Source organism: Triticum dicoccoides, chromosome 7B (genome assembly GCF_002162155.2).
Source record: "Triticum dicoccoides isolate Atlit2015 ecotype Zavitan chromosome 7B, WEW_v2.0, whole genome shotgun sequence".
In the NCBI taxonomy this organism is placed as follows: Eukaryota; Viridiplantae; Streptophyta; class Magnoliopsida; order Poales; family Poaceae; genus Triticum; species Triticum dicoccoides.
The window spans coordinates 774566450-774579349 of NC_041393.1; the positions used below are offsets into that span (position 1 = coordinate 774566450).

The window sequence follows — 12900 nt, forward strand, 5'->3', positions numbered from 1 at the left end:
TGTGATGAATCATCAGTGTACTAACTTAAACAGTGATGTTGTTGGGGAGATTAGAAACGGTTGCTTTTGGGGGCTCATTAATGACTGGTATTAGGTGCGATGAATCATCAACGTACTAACTTAAACAGTGATGTTGTTGGGGAGATGAGAAACGACTACTTTCGGTGGCTCATTAATGACTGGCGTTACGTGCGATGAATCATCAGCGTACTAACTTAAACAGTGATGTTGTTGGGGAGACTAGAAACGGTTGCTTTCGGTAGCTCATCAACGTACTAAGGCTGGTCGTAACGCGAGTATCGTATCTAGTATTATGCATGCCAACTAGGCAATTTAGATGAGACGACATAGAATTAAATAAAGAAAAAGAGGGTTGAGTATCATATTGTAATACAATATCATAATAAATGTTATACTACTATGTGTCATGCATGGCAATAAATAAAATCATATATAATACTATGCATTAAAAAGATAGTATCATACACTAGTATCGTAAGCATGATGCTAAGTTATGATACTACCGATTACAAGCAACCTAACTCAAACAGTGATGTTGGAGATGCAAATAGGCCTCACACAATAAATAAGTGTGACGAGGTTTCTCACTCTCATCTATATAAATGTGTCATCCCTGAGCTGTTTTGAGCCAAGCAACCCAAAACAAGCCTAGCACTTCTCCCTCATCACAGTTACACCCGTGCTCTATTTGCTATACTACCACACCACACTCCCCTTGAGTTGTCTCTCACCACACCACCTCACACCACGGCAGCAGTGTGAGTGCGTAGATCCCAAAGGCAGCGGCGAAAACGGCCACACGCGATGGAAAATCTGGCAGTTCTCAAGGAGCTGACGGTCCGCACACCTCAGCACTCCAAGCGCCTTCTCACGCTTAATTCGTTGGAGAAGTTGGAAATCAGTAAGTGTGAAAATATAACACGGCTGGCGGTGGGGGTGCATGTGCAACAGCTGGAGCAGGGGCAAGAAGAAGATGGGTTGCTGCTCATCCCAGCCCATCTCTGCGACTCGCTGCAGGAGTTGGTCATTTACAAATGCCCAAATCTAGTTTTGGTGGACCCATTGAGTTTTCTTCCGGCCGATGGAGAAGGGTTCCAAGCCCTGCGGTTCCTCCAGAGGTTAAAAATTTCAGAATGCCCCAACTTGTTATCCCCCGGCTCGTTTTCCCGGTATCTTTTCCCGTCCTCTCTGCAGAAACTCTTTCTTCACGGTGTGGAAGGCATGGGGACACTGGAGCCCCTCTCAAACCTCACCTCTCTCATGCGATTAGAATTGTGGAGTTGTGGAGAGAATTTAAGATGCACGGGACTGGGGCCTCTCCTTACCACCAGGGGACAACTCAGAAAATTAAGAGTCCATGGCAGCCCTAGATTCTTTGCTGGATGGGATCCCCGTCCCGCGCAGATACCGCGGGATGTTTCCTCCTCGAGTTTATCCAAACTGCAGAAACTCCTGACGGATGAGGCCGCAGACCTCCTTGTTGAGCCCATTTGCACGTTCCTGTCCTCCTCTCTAATCGAGCTGTGCTTTTATGAGAACCAAAACATCGAGGGATTCACCACGCAGCAAGAGGACGCCCTTAGCCTCCTTAACGGCCTCCGGGAACTCGGGTTTGAGATACTCAACAATCTTCAGCAACTCCCTCGAGGGCTGTACAGGCTTACCAACCTCAAGCGATTAGTGGTCTACGCATGTCCGACCGTCCAGTCACTGCCCATTGATGGCCTCCCGGAATCACTGGAAGAATTATATGTCCCTGGCTGCGGCAGCGACGAGCTGGAACAACAGTGCGAGGGGTTAGTGGGAACCATCCCACGCATCATACTATCACCATAGACTGACCCAAGGTAATGCAAATATATTTCATTCATTGCTTTCTCACCTCGCCCTTCTCTTGCATTATATATATTCTAACACATGGTTCTTTTCATTTACTACGCAGGCCTCTGCCTTGGAGTTCTCTTGTACATTCTTCTAGCCTTATAGAACAGACATCATCCTTCATGCATCACTACTCACATATACATCGTCCTTGTACATTCTTCTAGCCTCAAAATATCACCACATAATATTCATTTACTGCGCAGGCCTCTGCCTTGGAGTTCCCTTGTACATTCTTCTAGCCTTATAGAACACACATCATCCTTCATGCATCACTACTCACATATACATCGTCCTTGTACATTCTTCTAGCCTCGAAATATCACCACATAATATTCATTTACTGCGCAGGCCTCTGCCTTGGAGTTCCCTTGTACATTCTTCTAGCCTTATAGAACACACATCATCCTTCATGCATCACTACTCACATATACCGTCCTTGTACATTCTTCTAGCCTCGAAATATCACCACATAATAAGCGACACTTCTGTGCTTTGCTACTGATATTAAGGTTTGCCATTTTCTTACCCACTGCTACATTGCTCTCGATGCCATGTTTTCTAGCATGCCCCATTTCTCCTGGCTTGTTAGGTATTTATCATGTTTGCGCTGGTATGGTTCCTGGTACTTCACATTTGCAATTGGTCGCTACTCACAAGACTTGGCGGTGTACCTAGAAAGTTCAGCTTTGAGGATCAAATTAAAGAATGGTACAACAGTTTTCAGTTGTTCACTCTTTGCAATCCTTATATCAAATAATATATATGCTCAGAAGCTTACGTCAGTTACGATATTAATTTAGTTGATAGATCATCTGCTCCCCCGCAAAAAAAAAAGATAGATCATCTGCTCAGCCACATGAGAATGGTACTACCCATTGGATCCAACTTCATATATTCAGATGTCAAGCTATCTCTGAAAGGTTTGTCTAGTAGCCCTTTGCATCTGTATGGAAGGTGGTTCTGTAGGTTTCGGGGCAAAAGTAGGAATGTGATTTGACTCGTGCTTCCAAATTTTCAGATGGAACAAAGATTCTTCCTTTTCTTGATAGCCGTGGTATGTGGTATAACTCTGGAACTACCCAACACAGTTGTTGAAATACTGAATGGTTGAAGCTATAGTGGAGGTAATAAGCTGTGTGCATATTTCAGAACCTATTAGGATTTTTCAAAACAAGCTTATTATGTTGACATCTGCATCTTATAGCATTATAATACATAGAAATTTGTTGACCTCTACATCTCGGGAAAACATTGCACAGAAATTACCTTTGTTAAGCTTGCCTTGTTGTTTCATCAGTCTAGTAAGCAGAGCTGGAAAATACTTTGGTTCCACAATCTCTCTTAAGGCTTACAGAGGATCTCCACTTTGTCAGCATTAATTTTGTTAATCTTTAGACTGACTATAATTATTACTATTTTGTTTGCATTCGTATCCGTGACAAAATTAGTGCAATTTTGATCTGACCAGTCAACACTTGATCAGGATACTTGCGGTGACAAGAATTTAGTTGCTGCTGGGTTGCTTACTTGTGAATCTTACCTAACTAGCGACTGATTTTTGAGTGCCTAACTCTTATTGCCATTTTTCCTACTGTTTCAGATTCGTATGTTCGGTGCAGCTAATAACTGCCAATTATGACGTTACTACAGTTTTGTTGATCAATCTCATTGGAAGCAACAGATCGAACTGGCTAAAAGATGTGGATGAGCCAGCAAGTTTCTGCTACTGTAACTCCCACAAAAAAAAAGGTTTTCAAGTTGTACTGTACCGACTTCTTGAGTATCTTTATTAAATTGTGGTGTATCTATGAAGTCCCACGCCATGTTATATACTCCCTCCGTTCCTAAATATAAGTCTTTGTAGAGATTCCTATAGGTGGACTACATACGGAGCAAAATGAATGAATCTAAACTTAAACTGCATCTACATCCGTATGCGGTCTATAGTGGAATTTCTACAAAGACTTACATTTAGGAACGGAGGGAGTACTTATTGACTTATTCCTCATCTTATTTTTTCCCTTGGTTGCAGTGAACCAAACACACCTTCATTCTTCAGCCCACAACACTGGTGGCTCCTTGATCGAAAGCCGGTGCGATTAGATAACTCCAACCAGGCCAATCATTTTTACCTTCGCATGTATGCTTTGTACTCCCTCCGTCCGTAAATACTTGTCAAAGAATTGGATAAAAATGAATGTATCTAGAACTAAGATATGTCTAGATACATTCATTCCTCCGACAAGTATTTCCGGACGGCGGGAGTACTATACTATCCTCTAGCGTTTGGTTCATTCTGCATTTTCCCGTGCTAGAACGGTGACAAGTGCTTAACTACGTTTTTTTTTGTGTTTGCCAGCATATACAAGGTTGAAGACAGTGGGGAAATGATCAGCGTTTGATTCACAACGACAGAGGATGCTGCTCGTCTGGCTTGCCTGAAGTCTAGCGGCTTACTACTGGATATGGGCCCTGTTGAAACAAGGTGGAGCGCATGGGAAATGGAGAAGAGGTGGACGAGTACCCCCACATCCTGGGTGCAGATGGAGGCGGCGATTGGCAGTTGCAAAAAGTGACGGTCGAAGAGGAGTGCGCCGCAGGTGTAGGAGGAGAATGATGGCTATAATATCATTGGGAGTGCGCCGCATTTACTCCACTTTGGCATTTCTTGTAAGGGGAACAGCAAGGGGAGAGTTTGTATTTCTCTCTCTCTCTCTCTCTTTCTCTGAATCCTCTGTTTCTTCCAGAACAGAAACAGAGTAAGAAATAAATGGGTCTGAGACTTCTCCTTCCAGCAACGGTGGGATGTGTTAGTAGAAGGTTGGTGCCGGTGTGGAATAGTAGTAGTACTCCCTCCGTCCGGAAATACTCGTTGGAGGAATGGATGTATCTAGATGTATTTTATTTCTAGATACATTCATTTTAATGCATTTCTCTAACAAGTATTTCCAGACGGAGGGAGTAGTAGACTAGGTTACTCGCTGCCCGTGGAAAGACTTGACTTGCTGTCGGAGAGGGATGCCTTCCTTGATGAACAATCAACGTTTGGCTCCATCTATTATACTCCCTCCGTTTCAAAATATAAGTCTTTCTAGAGATTTCAACTAGTGACCACATACGGAGTAAAAATGAGTGAATCTACACTCTAAAATATGTCTATATACATCCGTATATGATAGTCTATTTGAAATCTCTAAAAAAACTTACATTTAGGAACGGAGGGAGTACATGCCACTGTAGGTTCAACAACGTGGACGCAAGCACCTCGCCCATTCTAGCACTTGCCTTGGCTTGAGCATCACCGACTTGATATCTCAGCGTCGGAGATGATATTGACATGGCTTCACAAAGTGAGGCAGCTTCTACTCGCCCATGAGCTCGTAGAGCAGCACGCCGGAGCTCCATATGTCTGCCTCTCTTGGTCACATACCAAATGCCTGCCGTTAAGTTTGTATACAGTACAATGCTGACAGTTACATGCATCTCAAAAATGAGGAACTTTCTCGTAATAGAATTTGAGATGCCATGACTCTGAATAACGCCACGGCCGGCACCCTACCAAGCTGCCATGTTCTCAAAATACATACCATGAAATCTTCAGAGATTCCACCGCTGGAAGTACAACACCCTACTTCATTAGATCAAAATGGTTTATACTACTCCCTCCGTCCGGAAATACTTGTCTTAGAAATGGTTGAAAATGAATGTATCTATAACTAAAATAAGTCTAGATACAACCATTTCTAAGACAAGTATTTCCGGACGGAGGGAGTACATGTATAGAAAGGAAAAGGGCAGTTATAAAAGGATTGACATGATACAGTGTATAGCTCGCCACAGCCCTTGTGCACTGAAAAACAACCAAAGTATCAGCAAACAAAGTAATAAACAAATACATGTCGCCTGAAACCTGGGTAGGACGAAAGCCTTGCTTCCAAACAGGTATGTCATCCAAATTCATAATAGAAAAGTCTTACCTCCAACATTTCAAAGCACCTGGCTATCATCAGTTCAGTTTCAGCTGATGATGTGTAACATCCTTTCTTTGTACTGATTGCTGCGATTCTTTTTCCAAGGTTTATTGCCTACAATTCTGAATACTACATATTTCTTATAGCTACTAGACTCTGTTCTTCTTACATCAATTGAGATGATGCTGGCGTTTTGAGAGTGGAAGGACTACAGATTCTAACAATCACAAGGCCTGCCAATACAATCTGCACTGTATGTTGCTAGGTGAACGAAATATGTTTTTCTTTAGAAAAAGGGTGAACAAATAAATTAACAATTTAAGAATGAAATGAATCGAATTCCACATATGTACAAAGCAGCCAATTCTTACTTATAGCTAGGGTGGTAGCATGTATATCAGTCACCGAATCCTTTCCTGGAATAACTTTGGTAACTAACCACACATCGTGCTGTATAAATTGAGAAAAAAAACGCTGAGAACAATTAAGAATCTCAGTAATGAATGACGGCAGCGCACAGACAAAAGGACACCAAGGAACGTGTGGTTCAGTAGCTACTCTGTCTGATTCCTTCAATAAAAAGACCACAAGATACCATGTCCATTCTATTTTTTTATATTGCATCTACAAAATAAGAGCGAACTGAACAATTGATGGACGGCAACACCACCGCAAAAAGAAAAAAAAAGAGGAAAAAAGACAGACGTCAAGAAATATAACTTGAACTCCTCATGGTGATTCAGTAACTACTCTGTTTCCTTCAGAAAATTTATTTTTCTAACCACAAGATTCGATGCCCGTTCTATTTATATACTGTGTATCTAACCAAAATAAGAAGGAACTGAACAATTGATGAACGGCAACAAAAGTAGCTTAATCAACCTAGACATTCAGCACCCTGGAAGTAGAAAGAAAACAGATCAACTATAATGGCTCGACAGGGCACGATGTAACAAATCAAACTGACAGCAAAAATTAATCAATACTTATGAATACTAAATTCATAATAGAAGTGGTTCCCTCGTAACACTCAATAGGCACCACCTATCGTTGGCCGATGTGGGATTTCAGCTGCTGATGTGTATCATCATTCTTCCTGTGTCTTGCTCTTGCAGCCCTTGAGCTGACGCTGGGTTCTTAAACTGAACAGCTGCAGCTTGTTACAATCACATGGCCTGCCAGTACAGTCAGAGAAGTAAGAAACAAAGCATTCTATGTGCGCTTTACATTTCTAGGTGAACAAATACGATGTACTTTTGATAAAGGTTAAACACATACATGAACAATGTTAAAAAAAACCGAATCTAATACATCACTTACAGCCTATTTAGTAGTACAGAACAGCCAACCCTTACCTGTAGCTATAGGTAGGGCAGTAGCAAGTTTTCCAGTCACCGAATCCTTTCCCATAAGCTTTTCTTGGTTAGTTTAACAGTAACTCTTTTGATGTGTCTAATCTTTGTAAGATCATCATTGCACTCATTTGGTTCTCTCTTTTGCCGAAGCTTATTTATGAGCTCATCTGAAGTATGATGCAGATATTATTCTTCAAGGGATGTAAGATGCTCAACAATTACATCGATCAAGTCAACTTGCATGAATGAACTGCAGGCCTTTACAATAGAGATATGACCAAAGTGAAGTGGTGCTGCAACCGGAATTTATATTAGCAATGTGATAAGCTGGACAAATGGAGATCCTCATCATGTTGCTTTCCTTACATCGAATTGCATGCATGAGTGCAGTGCAGGAACTTCATTGCAATGGAGCCAAAGGCCGAACTGATGCCACACCATGGTTTCGAAGTTTAGTGCACAACTTTTTCTTCTTTATTTTTAGTTGTCATGTCTTGTCTCTTGTGTGTCTTGTATTATTGAAAGTAGGACTGTGTTTTGTGGGGAAAACGAGCAGTACAGTAGCTCCATGGGGATGGAACAGAGTATTTGCGATTTCTATCCTAGTTCACTTGCTGTAACCTGAAGGGTGTATGAAGACTATCTGTGGTTTACAAATCCTTGTCTCTGCCAGCGACCTCCATGAGAAACGACTCTTTGGCCTCCATGAGTAGAGCAGAGTTTGCTGTCATGATAGGTGTTTGGGCATGATTCGGATTCAGTTGCAGCAGATGGTCTGGTAATAATGTGTTGGCTGTCCTTAGTGTATGCTTAGCGAACTCTGCTCAGATGGTACGTGTAGAGCAGAGTTTGCTGTCATGGTAGGTGTTGGCTGTAAGTTGGAGATATGACAGTGGTACGTGCGAGCGAACGAGACCCACTTCGATTCACCCCGTCCGCTGTGCGTGTACCGGCCGGCAAACGCGCGTACATACCCGAATACCTATATTATCAGCAAAAAAAAATGAAATGGGTGACGGCCGAAGAGTCACATATTTGGCAAGCGAATCGGCTCACCTGCCGGCGACTTGGGTAGGATATAATTGTACTTTGTTTTGCTGGAGTGTGCATCAAGAAGATCGGCCGAAGGGATAAACATACGAAGAAGATCAATACGTTGCCATTCATATCGCTTCCAAGAAAATCGGGAGGTTACGCCCGCCACGAGGGCGCGGAGGGCTTCAGCTCCGGCCTATAAATACATAGGCAGCCACATGCATCAGGGGAGGATGGAGAGACACTGAGGAGGAGACGCGCCCCTGCGGCAGCGTCGATGAGAGTTGGCATCTTGCCGGAGGAGATGTACAGGTGCTGCGGCAGCGCCAAGGCCGATCAGACGAGGAAAAGCGGGCGGCGCCAGGAATGACGACTCGGAAACTGCCCAATCTTGGCCGGCGCGTCCGCAGTGGCCACGACGCCCTCATCACCCTCTTCCTCCTAGTACATGTGTTTTCTTTGTCATTGTTTTTTGAGGGTTCAGGGAGGGGCGGAGCTCACGTACATAGGACGCAACAGCGGGAAGGAGGTACGCACGAAGAGAAGACGCGCCCGATGGAGGCAGCCTCGACATGCAGATGAGCGATGTGCCTTGAGGGGTCGAAGGGCAACCACGACGCAGCATGCTTATCGGGCGGCCCACGCGACCTGATCCTTTCCGGCGGCAGCACGTGCGGCAAGGAGATCACGGAGGCCAAAGGAGTGATGCGCTCGCCGCTATGGTGGCAACACACGTCCGGCCGGCCGGTGCCTGCGCCGGTGACAAGGAGGACGGGCAGCAAGCGGAACACGCTGGTGGCGACCGACCTGCAGATGAGCATCTGTAAAGATACAACATGGAGTGCCATCTCTCAGGTTAACTAACAATAAATATAGTCATCTCTCTTGTGTATCAGGCGAAGAAACGCATACACGTACAAGGGTCCAGGAACAGCACCTGGGCATGGAGGTTTGCAGCAGCTCCTCCTGCGTGCCTCGTCTGGGTAGCAGGCAGGAACCCAAGGAGACACCCTCGAGAGAACTTGATGGTGGCATACATCCATCCATCAGGCCTCGCACCAGGAGGCACCGGGAGGGATCGAGAAGGAACGCCCCATAAATTATGGCAGCGATGGCAAGCTGAGGAGGAAGAGATGCCGGCCACGGCGGCGGTCTACCTACGGCAGGCGCCCGAGGAGATGAACAAACAAGAGAAGACCAAGCCTCGCTGACTAATTCTATTTGTTACTATGCCGTTCGTCTATCAGATGCTACACAAGAAGAACAGCTGGAAGGCGGAAGAGTCTGGCACGCACAAACATCGGCAGAGAAGGCAAGGCGGAGACGCGCCCCTGGTGGCAGCGACGAGGAGATCGGAGGGCACACCAGAGATGGAGCCACCGGTGGCCGTGGAGGACGATGGCATGAAGGTCAACGGCACCAAGGTCTCCATCACCCCTCGCGTCCACTTCGTTACCGCGGCGCAGTAGAAGACGACATGGAGCGACGCCACACCGCCGCTCACCGTTGATGTCGTCGGGCCGGCGCCATGGAAGTCGACGGCACCAAAGTCGCCAACGCCGTTTACGTCCACTTCATCAAAGATGGTGCCGCGGAAGACGATGACAGGGAGCACGCCACGATGCCGCCCACCATTGATGTCGTCAAGCCGGCGCCATGGGGGATGGCAACACGGAGCTCGACATCGTGCAGCCCGTCGTCTACCTTGTCACACCGAAGAGATGCCGTTCGAGATGGAGACCTATGGTTCGCCGTTACGCCCTTCACCCACTTCATCGAGACATAGAGGACGAAGCAGCGGAGCCTGCCTGGACGCCGCCCGCGGACCACACCGACACGGAGCTCGACATCATGCAGCCCCTTGTCTACTTCGTCACACAGGGATGCCGTTCAAGATGGCAACCCGGAGCCCGCTATCACACACCGTTCATTAACTTCATCAAGTAGGCGCCATAAAGGGTGACGACACGAAGCTCAATATCACGCAGCCCGTCCTCTACTTCGTCCCACCAGGGGGCACGCATGCGTAAACGCCACAAGGACGCCGCCCTTCACAATGCACACATCCATCCATCAGGAGATCCATCCATTCATCACGCACGTCCTAAGAGAAGACTCGCCAGCGCCACATCCATTCGTCGCCGGCGCTACATCCATCCAACTCACCAGCCAGCCATCACGCCCATCCATCCAACACACGGCAAGCCCCTTCACAAAACACCAGAGGCAGAACGCATCTTGCAGGAACCGCAGCCGCAACGGAGACCGGCGGCCATCCGTGCAAGGGCGGAAAGGACTTCAACGACATGAACACCAAGCTCATTTTTCCTGATGGTGAGATGATCGTCTAATTACTGTTTCGCTTGCAACTCTCTCTGCCATCCAGCATACATGCACTACACGTAGAGTATGTGCCGGACACCAGAGAAGATGCTTGCGTGATCGCGTCGTCGCCAACACCAAGGACGCCTGCACCGGACCAGAAAACTGCATTGACGTCGTTGGGGTTTGTCTACACCAGGCCCTTCATTTTCAGGTGTCACGTTCTTGGCTAGAGATTACTCGGGAGCAGCCGGAGCTCTCCAACGACGCAGCCCAACCCCTAGCCCCAGCGCCCTACCATGGCGGCTTTCATGGCGCTCGGTGAACACCTCATGGCGTACAAGTCACGACGCACAGATGGCGACCAACAGGGCCACGGTGAACAGGTTCATGGCAAAGGGTACACCGGCGTACAGGTTGCACCACGCTCTTGGAGGAGACGAAGTGGCGGAACCGGAGCTCGCTGACGACGCACCAGAGACTCGCCTTTCCCTTCACGGCGTACAGGTCCTTGGTGGAACCAATGTCCGCAACGACGGGTCTAAGACCGGTTCTTCCTTCACGAGGCACGCGTCCCCGACGAACAGGTCAATGGCATATGGATCTTTCACCAAGCTAGAATTTGCAACGGCGCTATCCAAGACCGGTCCCTCCTATGAGAGGTGCACCCACTGTGGCGGACAGTGCCGCCGCGTATAGGTCCATGGCGTCGCCGGCATACAGGTCACCCCTTTGGCTTAGCACCAGCCCAGCGCGACATGGCCTCTACGACGCTACCTTTTCACGGCCTCGTGAGGCGGCCCCCTTTGTCTTGGCGGACTGCCGAATACTCGGCATCTAGCCGAGACTCGAGGTGCCAACCACCCCAGCCACGCCCATGTTAGCGTGTATTAGTTTTTTTACACTGACGACGTTCTCCCCAAAATGTTACTCCCGCAAGGCATAGCCCCTTGAACACCCCGATGAAGCAACAGGTCGTCAAGAAGTCTAAGACGAGCGCGACCCATGCTACCCCAACATCAACTACTCCAACACTGCCAAGACCGACGAGGCACGACAGCGAGGGCGGCCGCGGCCACCGCTAAGGCCACGCCACTTGCGGCGCGTGTACCGACGAGGACACGGGCTCTGCCGCTGCCCATACCCACATCACCATCATCATGCATGGAGGACGTGAAGCAAAGACGACGAAGACGACCACACGGCTTAATCGGAGGTATCCCGCGGAGCAACCCGCAGGAGTAATTAACCGGGAGCTTTCCGAGGCTCCGGGAACCAGGAGACTGCAATCGCCACAGTCAGGCTGGCCGCGCTAGTAGGCCATGAAGCGTACTTTTCGTTGACGGGATCTTGTAATTTTGTTTCTCCAATGAGATTAATGAAATACTCGTTTCCCGTATCCTTTTTTTCGTGTACTATGGTACACTTGCACGCCCGCATATTCACTTTTCCCTTTCCTGGCGCAAGAGAGAAATACGCTCCCCTTCCCTTCTCCCTGAGCCTTGGATATTTTTCTCGTGTCAAACAAAAATGATTACATCCTTTTAGTTATGGACAATGAACAATAGGTGAACAAATCTTTCCCTAATAATAAATCAGCGATTGCTTCTGGTCGTACGTCGTCAGCAGTTTTTCAAAAAACACCCTTTCTTTCTGAGAATTCAACCCGCAGTCCCTGTCTAAGTGGATCTGAGAAAATGATTCAAACTTTATAGAATAAACCCTGTACTCGTATGTATTCCACCCATGCTCCTTTATTTACAGAAAAGAAGGCCTTCATCTTATCCATAGCGCCCATTCTGTCGTGCGCCAGCGGCCGCCGTGGCTTGCGCGGGAGGATAGAGGATGCTCGCCGGGGCGTGTGCGGCGGAGACGGCTTCTATCGCGCGGCGAGGTGGAGCAGGAGTGGTGGTTGTCGGGCTACATGAGGAGGCAGAGGCGTCCAAAGGCAAGGAGGCACCCACGTCGGCTAGCCAAGAGGCGGCCAGAGAAGAGGACGACGGGAAGGCAAGGAGGCACGGGCGTCGGCTAGCCAAGGGGCGGCTGGAGCAGAGGTCGACGGGAGGCTCCGCCAGCCGCTGCCGCCCTGGTCTCCTCCGCCTGATTCACCTCGTCATGTTCTTTCCCGATTTACCTGATGGACAACACGGGCGTCCATGAGCGGCGGTTGCAGGCGGCGACCGCTCTCTTCTCTTCGATTCGCCTATAGGGGTCGATCCTTGCTTCCACCGGATCCAACGGACACGCGTGGGGATGTGGCATCTAGGATGGCCGAGCCGAGCCACTGTCATTGGGAGGCCGAGGAGGGAGGG

At 47.7% G+C, this 12900-nt stretch overlaps 1 protein-coding gene across 3 annotated transcripts; it reads left to right on the forward strand.

The window, feature by feature from the left end:
- Positions 1-633: 633 nt before the first annotated feature.
- LOC119336403 lies at positions 634-4844 on the forward strand. 3 transcript variants are annotated; one of them, XM_037608412.1, is made up of 8 exons: positions 634-1868; positions 1964-2414; positions 2495-2613; positions 2706-2825; positions 2924-3029; positions 3506-3654; positions 3938-3998; positions 4265-4844. In XM_037608412.1, exon 1 carries the CDS (start codon positions 826-828, stop codon positions 1855-1857), a length of 1032 nt encoding a protein of 343 aa, XP_037464309.1. In that variant the 5' UTR covers positions 634-825; the 3' UTR covers positions 1858-1868; positions 1964-2414; positions 2495-2613; positions 2706-2825; positions 2924-3029; positions 3506-3654; positions 3938-3998; positions 4265-4844. The 3 variants fall into 3 exon arrangements, with proteins under 3 accessions (XP_037464309.1, XP_037464310.1, XP_037464308.1); XM_037608413.1 differs by having other exon boundaries at positions 1964-2613; positions 3938-4045; XM_037608411.1 differs by having other exon boundaries at positions 1964-2613.
- The last annotated feature ends 8056 nt before the right edge of the window (positions 4845-12900 follow it).

What these genes read in the sequence shown, in the direction of transcription:
- LOC119336403 (XM_037608413.1), top strand. Translation starts at nt 826, where the DNA reads ATGGAAAATCTGGCAGTTCTCAAGGAGCTGACGGTCCGCACACCTCAG.